This window comes from Dermochelys coriacea, chromosome 13, assembly GCF_009764565.3.
Source record: "Dermochelys coriacea isolate rDerCor1 chromosome 13, rDerCor1.pri.v4, whole genome shotgun sequence".
Lineage (NCBI taxonomy): Eukaryota > Metazoa > Chordata > Testudines > Dermochelyidae > Dermochelys > Dermochelys coriacea.
In genome coordinates, this window is record NC_050080.1 from 17,371,407 (window position 1) to 17,397,284 (window position 25,878).

General features: G+C 42.5%; 1 protein-coding gene across 1 annotated transcript in view; it reads left to right on the plus strand.

Annotated features, from left to right (window-relative positions):
- The window catches only part of PTGIS (prostaglandin I2 synthase), a 35,259-nt gene extending 9,675 nt beyond the window's left edge, over positions 1–25,584 (plus strand). The window contains exons 5-10 of the mRNA XM_038370061.2: positions 2,244–2,398; positions 3,664–3,845; positions 13,445–13,613; positions 15,742–15,923; positions 22,892–23,043; positions 23,912–25,584. Of these exons, the coding sequence (XP_038225989.2) occupies positions 2,244–2,398; positions 3,664–3,845; positions 13,445–13,613; positions 15,742–15,923; positions 22,892–23,043; positions 23,912–24,056 (985 nt within the window). The 3' untranslated portion in view covers positions 24,057–25,584. The remainder of the gene's footprint in view (positions 1–2,243; positions 2,399–3,663; positions 3,846–13,444; positions 13,614–15,741; positions 15,924–22,891; positions 23,044–23,911) is intronic.
- Positions 25,585–25,878: the final 294 nt, after the last annotated feature.

A 25,878-nucleotide genomic window follows, 5' to 3' on the forward strand; every position in this document is an offset into this window, starting at 1 on the left:
TTTTCAGAGCTGCTGATCACCCACAGCTCTACCTGCCTTTGGGAAGCCAGGTTTGGAAATCTTGGTCTTAACTGTGTTTCACTTTGCCCATCTGTAGACTGGAGGTAAGAACGCTTACCTGCCTTACAGAAGTGATGTTCATTGACATATAGAAGACAAAAGGCAGGGCTTGCATGGAAAGTTCTATAGAAATGCAAAACCAGGGTCTGCTTCTGCCAGCCTTACTCCTAATTGCATCTTACTCCAGGAGTTAGTGTCATTAACATTAAAACTGAGAGGGCTCCAAATGGGGGAATGAAACAGCTACGTTTTCTTTTTACTGAAACCCCAAGAAAAGAGACATTGTAGAAAAGGAATATTTGGCTCATGACTCTTTTTTTTTAAAGCAGTTTAATTAGGATTGATTTTGCAAACCTTACATTAAATTAACCCTCCCTGTGCCCGAGGATATGCAAAATCCAGCCAGTGGTCTTTGGAACTGACCTGCAGTATGGACACTCGTACTGTACATCCTACGCTTTCAGAAAGCATATCTAAGGCATTGGTGTTGCATTAAACATTTCAGTGACACTTATAAGTTTACAGCATGGCAATGTTCGGATTGTAAACTGTGGAGAAATATTTTTGTTTAAAAACAATTATATCCAATAGAATACATATGCACACACACACACACACACAAACACACACAATGACACATGATAGAATATCTGTTTGCTTTTTAAAAAACCTAGGAGATTACACTCAAAATAACTACATTAAGAGACTATTATTAAGGTTGCAAAGTCAAGCATTCAAAAGTTAGGAAATACCAGAATGAAGGGTTCCTGTGCAATGTTCATTCGGCCCCCTTGTGCATATGAATTATTATTATACTGCCTTTAGTTACATGACCACATACTATTTTTCCCATGGGATCCTGGCCTCATTCAGTAAACAGGTTGGACCTGGTGTGGGGATGAATTGGGGTGTGTATGAAGCAGGCTGTTGTCTTTAGGCCCCCGCCTCACTTGTTGCAGAAGTTGGAAGGTGTATAATTAATGAGATGGGATTTCAGGAAGAGAAAGGACCATTTCATGGTTAAGACAATTGAATGCTGCCCTGGAGAATTGGATTCTATCCCTGCCTCTGCCACAGAGTTCCTGTGTGATCCTAGGCAAGTCACTTCAACCCAGATGTTCATAGCTGGTCAGTAGTGAACCAGAGAAGAAAGATCTTCTCTTTCTGAGGATCCATCTTGATTCCTGGGGTTTTATTTGCAGAAGAGCTGAGCACACACAGTTGATCTGTGCTTTGAACACATAAAGTGCTATGTGATGCTAAGTACTCTGAAAAATCAGGTCCTAGTCATCACAGACTGGGAACCCAAAATTGGTAGAAACTTTTGACCATAATCTCTGTGCCTCAGCTCCCAGTCTGTAAAATGGGGATAAGAGCCTCTCCCCCATTCTCCTCACTGAGCAATTGTGAAGACAAGTTAATTAATGTTTGTGAAGGACTCAGATACTATAGTGATGCTCATCATAGAAAAGCCTAGGAGGAAATTAATAATTCTATCTCCAGAGCAGGGTTTGAATAGTATGCAACAAATAAGGCCTGGGACCACACACTGAACAATGAGGAAAAAACAAAATGTTGAATAGCTGCTCATTAAGGGAGGGCCACCCATCCTGTGCACTGAATGAGGGAGGGAGCCTGTGGAAAAAATAAATGTGATCATGTAAGTAAATGCAGTATAATAAGTGTGCAAATTAAGGTTGCAGAGGCAACCTTAATTCTGATGTTTCCTAACTTTTGAGTGCTTGACTTTACAATCTTTTGTGTGTGTGTAATATATAAAACACAGGGGCCTTTAGTGTGAGCTGGATTAGACTCTAGTAAAAATATGCAAACAGGCATAATCAGATGCAACAAATCCTATTTAATGTTGGACTTTCTAAAGGCAAATCTTTCCATGGAAAGCAAAGGGAAACAGATGCAAAATAAAACATCAAAACTCTATGCCATTATCCTCTGACTTAAGAAGTAACTGTTGCTGCATATGTCATCTAAAATGGTTTAATTATACATTGCATAGAGTCTTTTAATTATATGTTATATTAAGATTAAAATACTAAAAACATTGGGCGAAATCCTGGCCCCTGTTCAGCTCAACGGGAGTTTTGCCCTTGACTTCAGTGGAGCCAGGGTTTCACCCATTGCATTTTAAATACAAATGTATTTTCCCTCTTTGTTCCAAACAGAGCTGGATACCTGACCCTATATGGCAACGAAGAAGAAAACTACAATGATCCTTCTTGCCAAAATAAAGACCGGGCCCATTCTGCTGAGGTCTATAACGTATTTTATAAATTGGACCAGCTGTTGATGAGCGCTGCCCGCTCCACGCTAACTGCAGGTGAGTGCCTGTGGGCCAGAAAAAATATCCACATAGAAATAGGGCCACATAGTCAAGCATGTTAGGCATGCAATTATACACTTAATTGGTAGGTACAGTTCATGCAATTGCACATGCAAATCAAATCATATAATATGCCATTTGCATGCACTTCAGACACTTAGGCCAGTTGCAAATGCAGCTGGCCATTTGTACTATGCCTCTACTCTCTGATCTGCACAGGCTTCCAGTTCATTTCCAGGTGCAATTTAAAAGTGCTGGCTTTAATCAATAAAGTCCTGAATGGTTAAGATCCTCAATACCCAAGGAACCTGCCCCTCTTTCCCATGAGATACGAAGGCGCCTGAGGTCACCAGAGGCCTTCCTTGCATTGCAAGAATGGGACCAGATAAATTGGCCATTGTGTTTCCTTTGTGTGACACTTGGAGAAGTCTGCCCTGGCCCTGAATAGTCTGGTGTGGATGGTGGTGATGGCACAGGACAGCAAAAGGGCCTCCAGATCCACATACTGTTGGCAGGAGTAGCGGCCAGATGGGGCTGCACTGCAGCTCTGCCCCTGCAATAGGGCTTGGGTTAAACTTCCCCAGCTCACATGGAACCCAGTTACCTAGGCTTTCTGTTGGGAAAGAGAATGTCAGCCTCATTGGAATATCAGCATGTCCACATGGAGTAGTCTGGGGTATAAGGGTTTGTCTAGTAATGTGTTAGCTGTGTGTGCTCAATCCCACGCTTCTAAGTAGCCAACGTGTTTTTAAACATGACTGTCTACACCCGGGACTAAATGGGGTTCAACAGCATGCTAATCAACACATTTTCGAACATGACTCAGTTCCTAGTGTAGACAAGGTATCGGAGGAGCATTTCTGGCAGGGAGCTGTTGAATACTTACCGTGGAGAGGTCTAACTGTTCCTCGTTCCTAGCCTTCGTATGGATATGCTTTTGACCTCTCCTTCCTCCAGCACACGTGATTAGAGTCTCACTGTTGGGGATTGCTGAGAGCACACAGGAAATGACCATTGCTCTGGAAATCCCCTGGAAATTAAGCCATTTAGGTTGGAAGTGATTTCTGAGCAGGGCCCTACTTTTACATAGGAGCTATTCTAGAAGAGCAAGTATGGGCAGTAGATGGTACTATTGTGAACATTTTAAGTTCCTTCTATCCGTGTCACTTACACTTTAGACCAGGAGTCACTAGAACTGGTCAGCTGCAGTGTCTCTTAATAGTTATATTAATAACGAAATCTCTGCCTTTGTTTATGTGCAGCTGAAAAGAAGGAAGCTGCAAGCCTCAAGAAACATCTCTGGAAGCTACTGTCTGTACAAAGACTGAATTCCAAAGCCAACAAAAGCCTTTGGCTAGAGAGCTACAAGCTGCACCTAGAGGAACTGGGAATGGATGAGGATATGCAACCCAGAGCCATGCTGATGCAGCTCTGGGCCACACAGGTAAAACCATCTCAGCTCTTTCAGGGAGATAACAAGATGGAGAGAAAGCTAGAAATTGCCTTAGGACTAACAATAATAATACTGATTCCACTAGAGAGGTTGTGATGCCTCTGAAAAATACCAAAGAAATTCTAACTGCATGGGGAAAACGTCAAAGGAAATAAAACACCCACATTGATTTAAAGTAATATTGTGGCAAAGCCAGGGCCAAGCTGTGAACTTCCTCATGGTTGTTCTGAACTGCAAGACAACAGCGGGGATAGAATATTGAGCTTCCTTCTCCAAAAGCACAAGTCTACACCACTTGAGAGAAAGGAGAATCGCAGGATTGTTAGCAGTGTAGGATCTGTGACACACAGTGGAGCCATTCTGATTCCCTACAGTTGAGGGCAGTGGTGAACATATGCACTAGGTCGAGTCTGTTCATTACAAATTTTAGTTTCTTAGAGGCACAAACACAAAGATGCAGGTCCCACTCCTGCAGTGCAGGGACTTGGCTCTGTTTTTAATGTACCCAGCGTGCCAAATTTCACCTGCAGATTGTCTGGTCTTTCAGCACTGTTTCAGGATAGTGGGTGATCACGAATCCAGCACAGTACCAACTGCAAAGCTGGCATGCCATCTTTCATTCACTGTGTGTGTGATCATTCATCGCTCTGAGGCCCTTTTACCGAGAGCCATATGAACTGCAATACCCAGGTCCAATATAGTGAATGATAGTTGCCAGGAAACTTTAACTGTGATTTTTTACAGGATTATGCCTGAGGCATTTGGATATTATCAGTGAGGCAAGTCATGCGAATTAATCCTAAATCAGTTCCGCACATATAAATTCTATGGGGCAAATCCTCAACTGCTGTACATTGTTGTAGCGCTATTGATATCAGTGGAGCTGTGATAATTTATACCAGCCGAGGATCTGCCTCTATCTGTGTGTAAGTGCTAGCATGCAAAGACTGTGTATGAACTCATTAAACACACAAATAGGAGTTCACAATTTGCCCCCTCTATGTGCACATTTCCTCATGCACCTGCTGGACAGATACATAATGTAAATCACCACTAGGGGGTGGTGTTTGCTGTGTTTTAAGATGTGTTATTGTCCTTGGCCAAGATGCTGCTTTCCCAGGAGAAGTAATGCATACTGTCTGGCACGGATCGCAGATGACAGTCTATCCTCAGGCATTTCCAGTTCACATTTGATCACATCTGACTTCCTGAGCAAGGATCTTTTCTAAGTAGCTGTAGTTTCAGGCCTTCTTAAAAAAAAAACCAGTTTCTTCTGCGTGTGACCTAACAGTTTGAGGGATCATTTTCACATCCCAAATCCAGAGATTTTACTGGAGACGCTCAAACAGGCAACATTTCAGATCACTGTGCAGCTAGTGAAAACCACAGCATAACTTCAATAGAATCCTAACCAGGATAGGAAAAAAATACCTATATGTTTCTTGTTTCTTCATGACTAAGGCTATGATTTTGTCATGGATATTTTTAGTAAAAGTCATGGACAGGTCACAGGCAATGAACAAAAATTCACGGAAGCCATGACCTGTCCCTGACTTTTACTAAAACCATCCCTGACAAAAAGTGGCAGGGAGCTGTGGCCCCTCACCTCTGCCCACTGGCTCGGGAGCTGGCAGGGGTATCCCCCCGCAACAGGTTTGGAGACAGCTGGGAAGCTGATGGGGATCCCTGCAGCTGTAGGCTTGGAGAAGGCTGGGGAGATGGGAGGGAATCACAGAATCTGTGACTTCCGCAACCTCCGTGACATACTTGTAGCCTTATTTGTGACACAACGGAGAGTTATAGAGTAAACTTTAACAGGGATTTAGATCAGAATTTTCAAAAGTGGGTACTTTAGACTAGTCATCTAAATTTGTATTCAGGCCCTGGACCAAAGATTTCTTTAAATTGGGCAGCCATAATCAGAGGCCACTTTTGAAAATGCTGACAACCCTGGAGTTACACTGGTGTATAAGAGTGGAGGATCAGCCTGACAGTTGTCTACAGACAGTGTGGCTTAAGAGGTAGTGCACTGGATTGGGACTTAAGAGACCTAAATTGTGTTCCCAGCTCTGCCACTGGCCTGCTGAGTGACCTTGGACAAGTCACTTTAGCTCTGTGCCTCAGTTTCCCCATCTGTAAAATGGGGGCAGTAGTATTGACCTCCTTCATAAAGCACTTTCAGATCTACTGGGCAAAAGTGATAAAAACAAGGTATTAATATTATGATATGGTGTATATGTTCCTGATAATGATCTCAGATTATCAAAATGGTTTATTATTTATGGGCCTGATTGAAAATCCACTGAAGTTAATGGAAAGTCCCCTTGGGTCAGGCCTTATGTCTGTATCTTAGAGGAATATAGCTTCAGAATCCCATTGTAATACTGATTTTCCTTAATTCAGTTTTCTGCAGTGTTACCTCTGTGTTTTTTGCCCTAGAAAAGAGTTAGCCTTGCTCCACAAACTGCTTGGTGTATTTGAATGAAAAAGTAGGGCTCAGTTTTTAATAATAAAAAAAAATTATGGGGAGAGATTCAAAGGCACAAATGGCAGTTGTGGGCCTTAATCAACTGATAATATCCCATAGGTAGCCTCTCTTTTGTGTAAAAATGGTTTCTTTGCTTTGTAATATTCAGTTCTGTTGTTCGTTACACTGATAATATCACATTCATTTAAGGCCTCATCCAAACGCCATGAAAGCCAATGGAAAGATTCTCATTGACGTCAGTGGGCTTAGGATCAGGCCCATCAGTGGGCATTTTGCCTGAAGTAATACAGAAGAGAACTATGACAGGTTTCAGAGTAGCAGCCGTGTTAGTCTGTATTCGCAAAAAGAAAAGGAGTACTTGTGGCACCTTAGAGACTAACAAGTTTATTTGAGCACAAGCTTTCATGAGCTACAGCTCACTTCATCGGATGCATTCAGTGGAAAATACAGTGGGGAGATTTATATACACACACAGAGAACATGAAACAATGAGTTTTATCATACACACTGTAAGGAGAGTGATCACTTAAGATGAGCTATTACCAGCAGGAAGGCGGGGGAGTAAGAAAACCTTTTGTGGTGATGATCAAGATGGGCCATTTCCAGCAGTTGACAAGAACGTCTGAGGAACAGTGGGGGGGGGAGGAAATAACATGGGGAAATAGTTTTACTCTGTGTAATGACCCATCCACTCCCAGTCTCTATTCAAGCCTAAGTTAATTGTATCCAGTTTGCAAATTAATTCCAATTCAGCAGTCTCTCGTTGGAGTCTGTTTTTGAAGTTTTTTTGTTGAAGAATAGCCACTCTTAGGTCTGTTATCGAGTGACCAGAGAGATTGAAGTGTTCTCCGACTGGTTTTTGAATGTTATAATTCTTGACGTCTGATTTGTGTCCATTTATTCTTTTACGTAGAAACTGACCAGTTTGACCAATGTACATGGCAGAGGTGCATTGCTGGCATATGATGGCATATATCACATTGATAGATGCACAGGTGAATGAGCTTCTGATAGCGTGGCTGATGTGATTAGGCCCTATGATGGTGTCCCCTGAATAGATATGTGGACAGAGTTGGCAATGGGCTTTATTGCAAGGATAGGTTCCTGGGTTAGTGGTTCTGTTGTGTGGTGTGTGGTTGCTGGTGAGTATTTGCTTCAGGCTGTGGGGCTGTCTTTAAGCAAGGACTGGCCTGTCTCCCAAGATCTGTGAGAGTGATGGGTCGTCTTTCAGGATAGGTTGTAGATCTTTGATGATGCATTGGAGAGGTTTTAGTTGGGGGCTGAAGGTGACAGCTAGTGGCGTTCTGTTATATTCTTTGTTGGGCCTGTCCTGTAGTAGGTGACTTCTGGGTACTCTTCTGGCTCTGTCAATCTGTTTCTTCGCTTCAGCAGGTGGGTATTGTAGTTGTAAGAATGCTTGATAGAGATCTTGTAGGTGTTTGTCTCTGTCTGAAGGGTTGGAGCAAATGCGGTTATATCGTAGAGCTTGGCTGTTGACAATGGATCGTGTGGTGTGATCTGGATGAAAGCTGGAGGCATGTAGGTAGGAATAGCAGTCAGTAGGTTTCCGGTATAGGGTGATGTTTATGTGACCATAGCTTATTAGCACTGTAGTGTCCAGGAAGTGGATGTCTTGTGTGGACTGGTCCAGGCTGAGGTTGATGGTGGGATGGAAATTGTTGAAAACATGGTGGTATTCCTCAAGGGCTTCTTTTCCATGTGTCCAGATGATGAAGATGTCGTCAATGTAGCGCAAGTAGAGTAGGGGCATTAGGGGACGAGAGCTGAGGAAGCGTTGTTCTAAGTCAGCCACAAAAATGTTGGTATACTGTGGGGCCATGCAGGTACCCATCACAGTGCTGCTGATTTGAAGGTATACATTGTCCCCAAATGTGAAATAGTTATGGGTGAGAACAAAGTAACAAAGTTCAGCCACCACGTTTGCCATGACATTATCGGGGATACTGTTCCTGACGGCTTGTAGTCCATCTGTGTGTGGAATGTTGGTGTAGAGGGCTTCTACATCCATAGTGGCCAGGATGGTGTTTTCAGGAAGATCACCAATGGATTGTAGTTTCCTCAGGAAGTCAGTGGTGTCTCGAAGATAGCTGGGAGTGCTGGTAGCATAAGGCCTGAGGAGGGAGTCTACATAGCCAGACAATCCTGCTGTCAGGGTGCCAATGCCTAAGATGATGGGGCATCCAGGATTTCCAGGTTTATGGATCTTGGGTAGCAGATAGAATACCCCAGGTCGGGGTTCCAGAGGTGTGTCTGTGCAGATTTGTTCTTGTGCTTTTTCAGGGAGTTTCCTGAGCAAATGGTGTAGTTTCTTTTGGTAACCCTCAGTGGGATCAGAGGGTAATGGCTTGTAGAAAGTGGTGTTGGAGAGCTGCCTAGTAGCCTCTTGTTCATATTCCGACCTCTTCATGATGACAACAGCACCTCCTTTGTCAGCCTTTTTGATTATGATGTCAGAGTTTTTTCTGAGGCTGTGGATGGCATTGTGTTCTGCACGGCTGAGGTTATGGGGCAAGTGATGCAGTTTTCCACAATTTCAGCCTGTGCACGTTGGCGGAAGCACTCTATGTAGAAGTCCAGTCTGTTGTTTCGACCTTCAGGAGGAGTCCACCCAGAATCCTTCTTTTTATAGTGTTGGTAGGAAGGTCTTCGTGGGTTAATATGTTGTTCAGAGGTGTGTTGGAAATATTCCTTGAGTCGAAGACGTCGAAAATAGGATTCTAAATCACCACAGAACTGTATCATGTTAGTGGGGGTGGAGGGGCAAAAGGAGAGGCCCCGAGATAGGACAGATTCTTCTGCTGGGCTAAGAGTGTACTTGGATAGATTAACAATATTGCTGGGTGGGTTACGGGAACCACTGTTGTGGCCACTTGTGGCATGTAGTTGTTTAGATAGTTTAGTGTCCTTTTTCTTTTGTAGAGAAGCAAAGTGTATGTTGTAAATGGCTTGTCTAGTTTTTGTAAAGTCCAGCCACGAGGAAGTTTGTGTAGAAGGTTGTTTTTTTTATGAGAGTATCTACTTTTGAGAGCTCATTCTTAATCTTTCCGCTGTAGAGGATGTTGATCAGGTGGTTCCGCAGTTTCTTTGAGAGTGTGTGGCACAAGCTGTCAGCATAGTCTGTGTGGTATGTAGATTGTAATGGATTTTTTACCTTCAGTCCTTTTGGTATGATGTCCATCTGTTTGCATTTGGACAGGAAGATGATGTCTGTCTGTATCTCTTCGACTTTTTTCATGAAGTTGATAGATTTCCACTCCATACGGCTAAATTCAGTGCCTTGCATAATGACAGGTTTCAGAGTAGCAGCCGTGTTAGTCTGTGTTCGCAAAAAGAAAAGGAGGACTTGTGGCACCTTAGACACTAACAAATTTATTTAAGCATAAGCTTTCGTGAGCTACAGCTCACTTCATCGGATGCATTCAGTGGAAAATACAGTGGGGAGATTTATATACACACACAATGGGTTTTTTCATATACACTGTAAGGAGAGTGATCACTTAAGATGAGCTATTACCGGCAGGAAGCCCGGGGGGGAGCGGGAAAGGAAGAAAACCTTTTGTGGTGATAATCAAGGTGGGCCATTTCCAGCAGTTGACAAGAACGTCTGAGGAACAGTGGGGGGTTGGGGAGGGGAACCCACCCAGCAATATTGTTAATCTATCCAAGTATACTCTTAGCCCAGCAGAAGAATCTGTCCTAACTCGGGGCCTCTCCTTTTGCCCCTCCACCCCCACGAACATGATACAGTTCTGTGGTGACCTAGAATCCTATTTTCGACGTCTCTGACTCAAGGAATATTTCCAACACACCTCTGAACAACATACTAACCCACAGAGACCTTCCTACCAACACTACAAAAAGAAGGATTCTGGGTGGACTCCTCCTGAAGGTCGAAACAACAGACTGGACTTCTACATAGAGTGCTTCCGCCAACGTGCACAGGCTGAAATTGTGGAAAAGCAGCATCACTTGCCCCATAACCTCAGCCATGCAGAACACAATGCCATCCACAGCCTCAGAAAAAACTCTGACATCATAATCAAAAAGGCTGACAAAGGAGGTGCTGTTGTCATCATGAAGAGGTCGGAATATGAACAAGAGGCTTCTAGGCAGCTCTCCAACACCACTTTCTACAAGCCATTACCCTCTGATCCCACTGAGGGTTACCAAAAGAAACTACACCATTTGCTCAGGAAACTCCCTGAAAAAGCACAAGAACAAATCCGCACAGACACACCCCTGGAACCCCGACCTGGGGTATTCTATCTGCTACCCAAGATCCATAATATTAGAAAACCGGGACGCCCCATCATCTCAGGCATTGGCACCCTGACAGCAGGATTGTCTGACTATGTAGACTCCCTCCTCAGGCCCTATGCTACCAGCACTCCCAGCTATCTTTGAGACACCACTGACTTCCTGAGGAAACTACAATCCATTGGTGATCTTCCTAAAAACACCAACCTGGCCACTATGGATGTAGAAGCCTCTACACCAACATTCCACACAAAGATGGACTACAAGCTGTCAGGAACAGTATCCCCGATACTAAAGTAAAACTATTTCCCCATGTTATTTCCCCCCCACACACCCCTGACTGTTCCTCAGACGTTCTTGTCAACTGCTGGAAATGGCCCACCTTGATTATCACCACAAAAGGTTTTCTTCCTCCCCTCCCCTCCGTTGGTAATAGCTCATCTTAAGTGATCACTCTCCTTACAGTGTGTATAATAAAACCCATTGTTTCATGTTCTCTCTGTGTGTATATAAATCTCCCCACTGTATTTTCCACTGAATGCATCCGATGAAGTGAGTTGTGGCTTACGAAAGCTTATGCTCAAATAAATTTGTTAGTCTCTAAGATGCCACAAGTACTCCTTTTCTTTTTAGAAGAGAACTAGAGAGACAAATGTGGAGAGGTAATATCTTTTATTGGACCAACTTCTGTTGGTGAGAGAGACAAACTTTTGAGTTTACATGGGTCTGGGACCTGACCTGAAGAAGAGCTCGGTGTAAGCTCGTAACCTTGTCTCTCTCACCAACAGAAGTTGGTCCAGTAAAAATGTTACCTAACCCAAATTGTCTCTCTAATATCCTGGGACCAACATGGCTACAACAACACTGTAAAACTAGGAAGAGAAGTGTTACTTCTCCAATCTCTTTGAAATATTTGAGCTCCTGTTATCTGACTCAGAAATATACATAATTGCTGGGAAGGCATTTGCTTTAAAACAGTCACTGAAATAGACTCAGCATCGACTTGACTTTTCAGTGCTTTGTTCTTTTCTTGGTTTGATCTCAGCAAACGACTCTTCCTCCAATGACATTGTATTGTGCAGTGGGCCGAAACTCTCTTTAATTACAAGGAGAACTTACTCAGCTCATGTAGTTTTCTGGAATGCAATCTCCAGGAAGAGGAATGATACTTTATTCTTTCCAATGCATGACTAAGTCTGTTCCCTTGCAACACGAAAAATTAAATGGTCATATGCATTTATAAATGCCTCTATTTTAATTAAAAAGTAAACTGCCCTGCTTGAAAATTAGGCAAGATAAAATGTCATTGCACTTACCAAAACAGAATGAATTATTTATGTTGTATACTCTTCTCTTTAAATTACTTAGATTTAATGTACTGTATATGCACTCCCTATTGACAGCAATGCTACTGTGCTTTTCACTTAATCATCACAATTGTTTTAAAAACAAGAATGAATATATAAAGTGCTGGCCCATCAAGTATTTCTCTTTGCTGGTTTGACATGGGGGTATATTTCCTCTTGTACTCTGGAACAGCTATGTCACTCTAGCTGAGCTCTCACTTAAGTGGCTTTTATTTTGATGATGATTTGCATTGTGGTAACATGTAGAGACCCCAGTCAAGGACCAGAACGCCCGTGTACTAGGTGCTGTATAAACACAGAACACAGAAAGAAAAGGAGTACTTGTGGCACCTTAGAGACTAACAAATTTATTAGAGCATAAGCTTTCGTGAGCTACAGCTCACTTCATCGGATGAAGCTGTAGCTCACGAAAGCTTATGCTCTAATAAATTTGTTAGTCTCTAAGGTGCCACAAGTACTCCTTTTCTTTTTGCGAATACAGACTAACACGGCTGCTACTCGGAAACAGAACACAAAGACAGCCTCTGCCCTGAGGCTCTTACAATCTACACATATAAATCAAAATTAGAGAGGCAAAGTGGGTGAGGTAATATCTTTTATTGGACAAACTTCTGTTGGTGAGAGAGACAAGTTTTTAAGCTTATGCAGAGCTCTTCTTCAGGTCCTCGGATAGATTTATACTCAGTATAACTTAGTGAGAGATGCTGACTGCAGATGAAATAGAACCAAGCCCACTAAAATAGGGTTATATGGGACTTAATTGGTGCATAAGCTTTGTGCAGGCTCTCTGAAATCACTCTCTGGGTATATTACATCCCACTCACGACAATGCAATAGGTGGGACATAATCCCTATGATAGATTTCCCCTCACTGGATGCAAAGGGGAGTGAGAGTATTTATCTCATGGGCATATAAATACTTTTCTATACAGTAGCTGAAACTCTTGATAGTTAAATCCTTGCCTATTATTGTCTTTGTAAAATTCTCCTGTTGCCTTCAGAGAATCTTATTAAAATGAATATAGGTTTCCTACAGTGGGTTACAATTTATGCCTTCACTGTCTGCTGCCACCATACACTAGGCTGCCTCGCTGACTGTAGGATACTTGACCCAGCACATTCTGCTGTCCTCTTTTTTTTAATGGCAGAATTGTAAGATCTTTCACATTTCTGAGGCAGCCATTTTGTTCTGGGATACTCTCATTAATAATGTACAAGAGCTTGAAAGATACTTATCATCCTTTAAAATCAGTCCTTCAAGAATTGTTTTATGTTAATTTTCAAGTGTTGCCAACAATTCCTTTCACTTATTGACGGAAAAGATTTTGCTTGTAATGAAAATTGAATTGACATTGACTTATGTTTCCCTTTTGTGATGTAATGGAAGTTCTGTTTGTTCCAATTCATCTGCTCACAATTTTGATAACTCTGTTTCCTTCTGGGGGTTTTATTTTTAGGGTAATGCAGGTCCTGCAGTTTTTTGGCTTCTCCTGTTTCTTCTAAAGCATCCTGCAGCCATGGCAGCAGTTCAAGGTGAAGTAGAAAAAATAATTAGAAACAGAGGACAAACAATGAAACAGATGCAAGGCATTAGCCAAGAGATGCTGGACAGCACTCCTGTTTTTGGTTAGTACATTTCTTCTGGGGACATCCATGTACCATTTGGCTTAAATTCTCTTTGGTAACTTAGGAAATTTGCAATGAGTTTAGGCCAAAATTGTAGGCACAAAATGTGCATGCAATCATGGCCCTAATTTGCATATGCAGTTAATGTGCTTGCTCATGCAAATCAGAGAAAATCTGCATACAGCTATATCTAGCTGTTGTAGAAGAAATCCCAAGTAAATGAATGTCAAAATGTAGGCATGCAACGGGCGTTCTTGCTTTCCTCTCATAATTGTGATCCTTAAAGATTTAAAAACCTGGCCTACAGCCTTCTAGGTACTATTCAAGGTTTTACAAGTGTTAATTAACTAGTCTGATGTTAACTGCAAAGTAAAAAGGTTTAATTATACACCATTCTTCAGTGACAAAGCTAGACATAATATTTAAGCCATAGAAGCTGGTTCTTAAACAGTGTTTGGGAAATGTAAATCTTATTTTCTCCATACTTTGGGGAACACCTCTTCGCCTTAGTTAAGTTTTCTATTATCTAGCATGTGCATTACTCGCCTCTTTTCTGTTTTTCTACTCTGTAAAATGCGTCTACATGGTATATTCAGATCTTTAACCTGCTTTCTGCATAGTGAGAGTAAGTAATGCTGTTGTGAGCAGTCAACCCAGTTTTAATACTTCACTGAACAGATTTAGTGAGAACTTCTTTCAAGAAGTGGTATTAGGAGGTGGGAGTCACTGTGTTAGTATATGAAGCATAATCTTTTACACTGGATTAATGACTTGAAATAGTGGCTGCAATGAGAAGTAATCTGAATCTATTTTAATACTCAATCATGGTTTTGATGAAAGCAGAACATTCTTAGTAGAGCTGAGAAGGAAACAATTTTCCTGAATTTTCAAGATTTTGAAACATTTTCCTGTGCTGAATTGGGGCTTGAAATCTTGAGAATTTCCACAAACACAAAATCCAACTAGTTTTTTAATTGGATCAATTGAACTGTTGCATTTTTAAGATTTTAAAACACTTAATTTTGATTTTGGCCTTCTTTATTTTTTTTTACATATTTTCACTATAAATTAACTTAAATTTCTAAACAAAAAATCCTTTTGTACTGAAGAAACAAGTCTTTTCATTTTAAAAATGGTAAAACAAGGCAGTTTGACAATTTCAAATTATTTTTTTCAAAAAACTTTCAAAACAGGAAAATTGTTCAATTTCAACAAAATCAGGATTTTCCAATAAATAAATTATTTTGTGAAAAATTTCTGACAGCTCTAATTCTTAGTATTAATAACAAAGACACAAGGTGGGTGAGGTGATATCTTTTATTGGACCAATTTCTGTTGGTGAGAGGGACAAGCTTTCGAGCCACACACACAGCTCTTCTTCAGGTCTGAGAAAGGAACTCCCAGCATCACAGCAAAATGCAAAGTGGAACAGATTGGTTGGAATAACTAGTTAGCACATATTGTAAGGGACCATTCAAGGTAGATTGTCCCGTTAACCCCTCTGCAGTCATAGGACAAAAAGAGGGGGGATAATGGATTACAGATTGTTGAAATAAGCCATAAATCCAATGTCTCTGTTCTGTCCATGATTTTTGGTGTCTAGCAGAGTAATGTTAACAGGCGGTTCTACCTTGAATTTGTATAAGCTGAGCAACCTACATAGTCAACCATGGATTTTAAATGACAGAGGGATTTCTCCTTAAATTTCTCCGCTTTTGACCATATATATGTTAACTGCACAAGCCACTCTGTAATCAGAAAGCTGCACACATTATTCAATAACAAAGCAGTTAGCTCCTGAGTGACTGAGATGCAGGAAATAGTTGGATTCACATTTTTTACAGGAGAATTGCAGAGAAAGTCCTTGAAGACATGGCTAGTATTTCTGTGGTCTCTTCTTTATGTCTAGTTCAGTTTCCCAGGGAAGGCAGGAGATATAAACCCTCTAAGTCTAAGGTATATCTGCCATTTAGTAGTATATTATGTGGTAGAACTTCATTAAACAATTTATTTTTTGCAGGTATGCAATTCCATTCATTATGCATAAATATAAAGCAAGCAGACTGCAGTTAGCTCACTCTTGTTTGTTGGATGCAGTAATTCTCTCTTTGCTTTTCCTCTTGTGCAGACAGTGTATTGAATGAAACACTACGTTTGACAGCAGCCCCTTTTATCAGCAGAGAAGTACTTGCAGACATGAATCTGAGACTGGCAGATGGCAGGAAGTTCAGCCTGAGAAAAGAAGACAGGCTCTGTCTTTTCCCATATTTAAGCCCACAGATGGACTCCGAAATCTATGAGGAGCCAGAGGTAACTTTGTGTCATTCTGAATCTTAATTCTTGTGACAATTTCTGTGCTGCTCCCTCTCAGTGTCCCAGCTTTAGTGGTTTATCTAAAATGATTGAGTTGAGCATATAATACAGTAGGCTGCATTATTGAACCTGAATTTGGCATCTTTAACATGCCAGTTTGAATAGATCTCCTTTTAGGTTAACTACATTCTGAAAATAAGAACTAGATTTTCAGAGCTTAAGCAGACATTTGTGTGCCTAATTTGCATGCACACCTACTGTGATATGCTGGTTTAGTGAACCTGATCGAGCTTCCCCCTCGTGGCTGGACCAAGCAAAGAGCCTAGTACCTTTTGACAGCTAGCAAGGTTGCTCTTTTAGCTGAAGAAGTGGGCTCTTGTGCATTTGGTGTCTCAGGTTTGATCCTCACAAGGGGCCAACTAGTACACAGGCAAATGAGGCAACAGCACGTGAGAGGGACCAATTTTGATCATTTGTGCATTCAGTTACCTGAGCTGTGCATGGAGTTCTGCACCTGAACTCTGGGAATGTGGCCTGAAATGGCTAGTATTTCAATATCCTGGACTTTATTTTGCCCTGATTTGAAATTAAATTTCGGAAAACTTCATCTGATTCATTTAATGTTGCCACAATCCAGTGTTTGAGGGCTGGATCTCGGTGCAGTTCCTATGGTTGTTTGTGTACTGGTTGCATACTCGTCTACTGGAAGCTGTCCTCTCCCCTTTCTGAAAAGCTGGACTGCTTATCCTCCTCATCTGCAGTTTGTGCCATCAAATGCTTGTGAAGTACTTGAGTCCCTTTAAAATTGAATGTACAGAATTGTACATTGGAACTACTGTGAGCAGAAAGGGCTGCATTATTTGTAACTCTGTTATATGTAACAAGATCTAGAGAACAGTTTTAATATAATCCCATTACATAGCAATGCACAGAGGGATCTCTTTCCCTGTCATCTGTGGGGTGCAAAGGGGTCCTCATAGTGGTTAGCACTGCATGGGAGAGGGAAAGGGCTCTTCTACAGTTCAATCTCAGTAATTACTACAGGTTATATGGACCATTTCCCATTCCAATCCTCCTGTCCCTATAGAGCTAACCCTACACCTTCCCTGCAGAATGTGTAGAGATTGGATACATCACAAAGGAATATTAGCACAGTCCTGACATTCACATTTTGGGCGATGCCCCAGAGGGGTTTCTGATTTCTTCAGAAACTGCTAGCACTGTAACTACTGCTGGCTATTTTCTCTCCCATTTGGGTGAATCCTGTTCAGTGCTTTCCAGAGTGAGTGAATGACTTCCTCCTCCCATAACAACCACCTGCTGCTTTAGTGACAGGTTGCAAAGGATCCGATGGCTGCTGTTCCAATTGTATCACTTCACGCTCTGACCGTCACTTTCATCTTGAAAATCTATTGCTCAGTTACTCTGGGTTGAATGGCAGAGTAGTTGAGTATCAGAATCACTGTTCCAATATTAATATTAGAACACCTGTTATTATTATTTACTTATTGTTTTGGCAGGCATCACCAGGTGGGGCTGTAACACATAGTCTTCCAAAGTGTGTTTTTGAGTTTGTGAGCAATTGGGAAGACAGGCTGTGGTATTGTTAGCTTAGGGGTATGGGAGGTTTTCTGTAAAGTCAGCCTGGGGAGAGGATGCTTTGTGAGCAGCAGGAGCAATTGCTCTCAGCCTTGGGCTCTGATTAGAGTTAAGTCTTGAAGCAGAGTTGCTCCCTGTAAACCAGGACTGAGAGTCCTGGAGGAAGGGATTGCCCTGCATGCTGTTTGGATGATCTCATTTCAGGAGTGGTGTATATGTGTAAATAAAGCACATTACACTTAGAGCATGCCAGACTCTATGTGACTAGACTTCTCTGCTGGGAAGCTGACCTAGAAGGTCCTGGACATCTGCTGCAACTCAGCAGAGCGGGGACGCTGGTGTTGGAAGAAGAGGTAGCACTATGTGTAGCATGCCCAGCATGTCAGGCACTTTTGAGAGCTGCATACCAAGAATTCAGTAGGGACTAAAGGCAAGACTCTGGTCGATTGGAGATGAGTCCCATTAACTTACAACTGTAAGTCGGAGACTTGGACATACGATGCAGTTTCTACAGCACAAAATGTAGCTAGAAGCCAAACTTTCAGCAGGGATGGCAGCCAACATCTGAATGTGGGCAGCACAACTGTGATGTTTCTTTAAGGTGTCTTGTAGTGCTTTATAGGTATTCTTTTGAAGAACAATGTGAATTTTCAATGCTCAGGTGGGATTTGGCCTGACACCCCTAGAGATTCAGGTACTATGGAGATGAAGACCATAAAAGTACACAGCTAGGTATAGAGGCCAAAGTCCTCTCTCCTTTGGCCAAGCAGAACAGGTACAGCATGGGCCACAGCAGTGCTGACTTCTCCTACCATGCTGTAAGAGTGAGATTGAGTGAGATCTCAGACTTGACCTGATGGGAGCCACTAGTGGGCATGAAAGAGGAGTTCATTCCACATGGGCAGTTCAGACAGTACCTTCTCTGCTGTTCCTGCCAATGGGTACCATCATGGTCCTTTGTGCAACTGGAACCAAGTTGGAATGGCTCATTCAAGAATGACCACCAGAGGCTAACAACATTTGGTTGCTTCCAACTGGATCTGAATCCTGGCGCTCCAGCATCTTGAAGGGTTCCGAGGATTTCTGCAATTGGCTTTTGTTTTAATAAATGCTGTTAGGTTTAACATTTAACTTCTATCATGTTCCTTTAATCTGCTTCTCATTTTAAGAGGAAAAACTTGCACTGAAAAAGATCAAATGAGTTGCTTTACTTTTCTCCTTCAGATTCAGTGTTATGGGAAAGGCTGGTAAGATATGTAAACTTGAGCTCTAAAAATGAAATTGTGGAATCAATGGTACGTGAGGACAACGCTGACTTGTTATGACAACTGGAATTCCACTATCCAGTTGCCATAACAACTTGATACAATCTTTGAATATAGAAACATGTGTTACCCCTTAAGCCCCCTGCTAATTGCTATTTGGTAACAAAGAAACAAGCTGTTTATGCTTCCTCTACATACAGTCTGCCGGGGGCCAAAATGTCAGAAATGATGTCAGCATTACAGCAATATAAATGCTATTAAATACAATTTGCCAGGTCAAGAGACCTCTTATAACTCGTTAAGTTACTGTACTCCATTCAGAGACAGAAGGTTTGGATTCCAAATATTAGTTTAACACAATGAAACCCTATGACAGTTTGATTTAAAAGACAAAAGATCATCAGGCAAGACTGGAGAAAATTTGACTCATTTTCCCCGTCGAGACACCACTCCTTTCTCAACAGCAATAGCAGCTCAACGCCTTATGTCACATCTGGCTCTGTGACAGGTTGGGTCATTTTTAATGCTATCATGATACTGCTGTAAGAGAGTCAAAGTTGGGGTGCGCAGGGGGCAAATCTTGGCAGCTCGGTTGTCATTTGAAGTTGAGCTTATTCCATGCAAAGGTATACAGGGACCTGATGCCATTTTTCTGCTGAAGGGTTCATTGAAAAAAAACCAAGGGGACTGGTTTGTTTGTATGATAGAGTGACCTGCTCCCAAATCCTGCAGCTGAATCACACGTAAGGATTCCAGTGAACTAAATCTGTCTCCCTAGAGGCAGGTCCTATATCTTAGAGTTGAGGTACATCGATAGGGCAGGGAGAGGACAACTTGCACCATCGTTGCACGTGCAGCTTCTGTTTTGTGGATAAACTCAGGACTTCAGTCTCCAGGGTTGTCAATTCATCACTTTCAACCAGCACTAAATTCAGGCTGTCAGTGGATTTTTGTCTATGCCCATTAATCTGGGGGAATTTATAGTTCCCTCTTTCTCTTAACGTGAAATGAGTTTCTCCATTTATGATGCTGAGACACTTCCCAGGCTACAAAAGTCTTTTTGTTCCTTTATACTTGTCAAAGACATGACCAGGACGTGGGCAGTTGGGCCTAATGGACAGAGCCTTAGGGGTAGCCAGGCCTGGAGGTTAGAATGAAGCTGAGCTGGAATCAAGATTCGGGGCCATAGAATACATGGGGCTATAATTGAGAATAGAGCTGAGGGTCAGGGCTATGTGTAAGGGGACTGTTGCCCCCTTACTAACATTCAATGGGGTGTTTTGGTTGGCTAGCTCCCAGTACTAAAAGGGGAAGGATCTATGGGAAATCAGGACCCTGAGATTGACAGTCCCCAGGAACAATGGGGAGAGGCCAATGCTCCAGGTCAGCCTGAATGACAGGGTGGGCAGGCTAATCAGGAAGTCAGGAGGCCAGGGAGGTCCTGTCCTCCATGTGAGCTGGTTTTGCCTGGATCAGACAGAGTGGGGCCCAAGCTAAGCTGGGGAGCAGAGCTGTGCCAGATCCAGAGGGACCAGAAAAGCAGCCCAGAGAGAGCAGACCCTGTTCTGGGAGCAGAGCTGCAGCCCCAAAGCCAGAGGCACAGCCCAGAGAGAGCAGACTTGCCCTGGGAGCAGAGCTGCAGCAACCAGAGCCAGAAGGGCCAGAAAAGCAGCCCACGAAGCAGGTCAGTGCTGGGAGCAGAGTCACAGAAGCAGCCTGCAGAGCAGACCTGTCCTGGGAATGGAGCTACAGCAGCCAGAGCCAGAGGGGCCAAAGAAGCAGTCCAGGGAGCTGGTGGCAGAGCAGCAGCAATGCAGAGACAGAGTGGTGGAGCTGGGGCTGGAGCAGTCTGGAGCTGGGTGCGGTGAGCAGCTGTGGAGATCGAGGGGGACCCTGGGCAGTGGGCCCAGCACAGGGAGACGCCTCAGCCAAGAGGCTCTGCAGGCCAGGCTTGGATCATAACCCCGACAGGGCGGGGACAACACTGGGAAGAAGAGTCCTACCACTTAGAGCCTGAGAGCGTGTGGCCATCACCAGAGCAAGTGTCCAACCCACAGCATCCCTGCAGCACAGCCAGGGCCTGAGAAGAAGGCCTGGGACTTACAAGGAACAGACTGTGAACTGCCCGGACATTCCAGAGACGCTGTTTGTGATGTTCCCTGCCACAGAGCGGGGTGATGTGTTTCCTTTAACCTTTCCCATTTTCCCTTATTCTTTTGTTCTATTCTTCTAAAATAATTCTTTTATTCTATTAATTGTTGATTAAATAACTTGCATTTGCTTTAACTTGTATGTAATGGTCAGTGGGTCAGAGACGTACCCATGGCAGAGAGAGTACCCCGGAGTGGGGACACCCTAGCCTCTGTCCTAGGTGACCACAGCAGGGTTGGGGGTTGAGCCCCCCAGGAATCCTGGGCCCAGCCTTCTTGGGGTTACGAGGACTCTGCTGGACATGAGAGTGGAAGGGGAGTCCTCAAGGGCAGGGAGGCCACTGGGTAAAGGAAGTAGGAGCGAGGACTCAGATCCTTTCACTAGCCCACTTCACCGGGGTAGTGCAGAAGTCAGAAAAGTTCCCCACAAGAGCGGGACTATTCCCCCGCTTACACATGGATCAGAAGCTGAATGCCAGAACCAATGGGTGAGCCAGAGATTTGGTCGGAAAGCAGAGCTGGGATGTCAAGGATGGGGAAGGATATGGGTTGAAGTGGGCACGGGGGCAGGCAGAGAAGTAGCAAGAGCAGGAAGAAGGACCAAGCCAGCTGAGGGTAGGGAACATGTTGAGCAGCCAGCAAGCGCTGGCTGTTGCTGGATTAAATAGTAGCTAGCTCCACCCTTCCACCAAGTGAGAAGTGAAGTCAATCAGGCAGCCCCCATTAGGATCCCTGTGGCCAGTGTGTTGCTAGGAGACTGCCCCTGATGCAGCTGACTCCCTGACAATATTTGATCACAGTCTTTAAATACCTACACGGGAAAGAGATTTCTGACCGCAAACAGCTCTTTAATCAAGCAGAAAAAGGCATAATTAGATGAAGCATAGCAAAATCTTGCTGAAGACCTAGAGGTGTGGTGGATCCTCCATCATTCAAAGTCTTTAAAAATCCACACTGGACATTTTGCTGAAAGACATGCTATAGCTCACCCACAAGTATGGGCACAGATCTTCTGCTGGTGTAAATTAACATGGCTCCATTAGCTTTACTGCAGCTCTGACAACTTACAGCTGAGGGTCTGCCTCATGGGCCCTATGCAAGAATTACTCGGGGGAAAAGTGTCCTATGGGCTGTGTTATGCAGGACATCTTCATAGATTATCATAATGGCCCCTTCTGGCCTGGAAATCTAGGAATCAGTGTTTGCTGGGATTATATAATAGTCCTGCTGAAGAACGTGCCAGAGAAAACATTCAACAGGTTGAGATGCTAGCCAAGAGTACTGGAAGGGAAAACTGAACCAAAAAGAGCTGTGTATAACTTATTTAAGAGAGAAAATAGATTTAAAAATGAAGAAAACCATTTCTTCCTATGCTCATAAATACCCAACAGCTGCATGCTGCACTATTGCAGGGCAGAGAACACACCTTTTTGAAGGTCAGAGGTTAGGGTAATCTCCCATCTCAGAACCCATGCTTGTGTGCTTTGCTCTGCTCTCTCTCTCTCTCCCAGTCCATACCAGAGTTCCTTGGAAGAGTAGTGTCTTCTCATGTCCCTAAAATCTAGTTAGGTCTCCCTAGATAGGGAAGTTCGTATCCGTGTTTTCCCCAGCACACTGCTCTTTTGACCTATGTTCTCCAATCTTCATTTGGAAAGCATGGAATCACAGGACTGGAAGGGACCTCAAGAGGTCATCTACTTCCCTGCACTCATGGCAGGATTAAGTATTATCTAGACCATCCCTTACAGATGTTTCATCATAGGCTCCCTACTTCTCAGAATGTCTTCCAATCAGTGTTTAGAAAGCCTCTAATGTTCTCTCTACAACAGCATTTCAGGTGATATCAGAATACAAATATACAGCAAGTGATTGTCTCTGTGTTCAGAGATAGCCATCTGCTCCCGTGGGACAGAGAATAACTGGGTGAGAGAAATGCATTCTTATTTTTCAGAAATTAAATACAACAGATTCCTCAATGCAGGACAACACAGAGAAAAGGGATTTCTATAAAGGAGGGGAAAGGCTCAAGTATTACAACATGCCATGGGGAGCAGGAATTAACACATGTATTGGGAAGTTCCATGCAGTCAATAGCATCAAACAGTAAGTAAATGCAGAGAGTCTATGAAACTTAGTTATTCTGGCCATTTGTAATTTTAATATCCAGGATAAGAACCTTGTTCTATAAAACTTGGACTTCTGTTTAAAAAAAAATAGCAAAACAAATAATATTTATCTAATGCCTCCAGCATCTACTTTGTATAAATACAGGTTGAGACCATTTGTAAATTCTGTATCTATTCTTCAATAACCCGTATAACTCTTTTGGAAAACCGTATTTATTTATTTTTAAATAAGTATTTTTTTAACGCCATAGATCACAAAATCTCCAAATGATTTGTGAATTAGTTATTTATGCTGCATAGTATATACTGTGGTGGTAGAAAGGAAATGCTCCCAGGCCTTTCACTCTACTGTAACTTCATACATATACTGCATACACAAAACTACATTAAAAGAACATGAAGATTGTAAAGTCAAAGTTATATTAAGGATGCAAAACTTAGGAAAGTCCAGAATTAAGTTTTCTGGTGCAACCTGCATTGGGCCCCATTGCTTGCATTAGGATACAATCTTTAATGATATGATCACATAGTACTTTGTCATTAGCAGTCCTTCACTTTGTACAATGTATTTTTCCCTCATGTCATTCTTGGAAATGGCTAAACCATTTTTTCTGAAATTTTCCAAAATAATTCAGCCAGTGGCAGGCACCTGGCATGGAAAAGTCCAATCTGAATGGGAAACGTTTGGCAAAGTCGTAAGCTGGGTGTTAATAATAGGAAGTATCAGGCAACCTTAACTACAGTCAGAACTACCAGTTCCCTCTATATTTGCCTTCTAAGCATAGAGAAACTAGTAGATTGTTAATATCATATACTTTACTGACCTGGTCATTTTATCATTTTAGGTTTGTTTTCATCTTGTTAACCAATTTTGACTTGGAACTGAAAGATCCTGAAGCAAGAATCCCAGGATATGACAAGGGAAGATACGGCTTCGGAATGTTACAGCCGAAGAATGACATCATGATTCGATATAAACTGAAAGATTAGTAAAATAGCAATGGCTTCCCTTCCATCATCCAACTGGTCTCCTCTGTGTTCCTCTGTTTTTTCTGAGAACTGTCATCGAACTGGTTCTAGACCCAAGTAGTGTATTTTGGCTTTATTAATTAATCCATTGGGCTGGGGTAATGGTAGCAGTTAGAAAGAACATTTAAAAAAAAATCACCATTATGTTGGCTTTGTACCTGCTAGACTACAGCTTTAATGCTACTGACTCTAGTTAATAGGGCAGCTTCAATGCACCATACAGTCATTTTTAGTAACTAACCACTAGATACAGTCAACAGTGACTTTACATCATGGAAGCACATTCAAGGGAGAATATAGCTGTCATAAGCTATTGTGTGTAACTCCCAACCAATTTGCACATTCATGGAATTTCGTGCAAATCCTTGGGTACGACTAAATATATCTAGCAAAGTCATGACGCAGAAAGCTGAGTGTTTATTTCTGAGCAGCTGGGCCATGGCATCCATACAGAAGGTTGGTCTTCCTGCACACCAGCATGAGAGAGAACTTTGGAAAGGAAGATACACTTGAGTGAGTCAGCATCATTAAGCATAAGGTGTCTTAGTGTCATTATCTGATCCTTTTGACTGCTGAAGGTAAGGGGCTATTCCAGATCATAGGTTACAGCCCAGATTATGGGCTGCCCAGACAAATTGCACACAGCACAGGTGGGTAGGAGGGGTGTGTGGTGCAAGAGAGAGTGTTGGAAAGTGACATAATGTTCACCATTTTTATTCTCCTGATCTTGGAGCTGATGAATGCAGACTGGTCCCCTTCGGGCTGCTCTAATTTATGGAAGATGTTGATGGCTCCAAAGAGCTGCTGCCCTGTGCCCCCTTTCTTCCAGCCATGCCAACTGCATTGGTAGCAGGGAGAGGCAACAAGGAGGAGAGTTGACAATCCTTCAGGCACTGATTCAATGCCACTGAAGGATTCCCATTGTAGAGGCTGACCCTTCTGTCTGTTTATGCTTCGTTGTGTGTCCAGAATCCCCTGACAGTGCAGTGCAAAGCCATTGCATCTGTTCCTGGGACCATTTCTGAACAAGAGCTGCTTGATTTGCACATGTTCTCCTCTCAATTTATTTTTGTAAAGAAAATATCTTGGCATCCTTATTTTTTAATTCAATTTCCAATGGAAAATCATAATCTTTTTGTTTACTAACTACAAATATCTGGAAATCATCTAGTGCTGGGTGCTTTGAGAAAGACATAAGCAGGTCTATGCCATTTAAAGTCTATGAACTGAGAAATGTTATGCTGTTTTGTTTATTTTAGCAGAAAGAAAATATATGCATACATATCTACCCAAGAATTGCCCCCCTCCACACATATTCATGTAAATAAAGTTATTCTTTTAGTTAGACAAAAAGCTGCATTAAAAGAATGGCAAGGTTGCAAAATCAGACACAAAGTTTGGAAATGCTAGAATGAAAGTTATCTGTGCAACTTTAATTCAGCCCCCTTGTGCATATGCATTTAAATAAATATATACTGACATGATCAGACATTTTTATATTCAGTTTTCATGGACAATACCATCCTGACAGTCACAAGTCAGCCATATGCAGAAAGAGTTGATAACATTTGACACTGTGGCACGGTAAGAACCAACCCTTTTACCTCAAACTTTGAGAGTGAAGTTTTAACAAAACTTGTTTTCAATTACAGAAGGCCGTACTTGTCTTTATGGCCCTGAAAGCAATATACAGCCTAAAAATCTTGCTATTACAAGAGAGGTTTCTTTAACCCTCTCGTCTGCAGTGTGGCTGGGGCCATCAACCCACCTTAACTAAGATAAA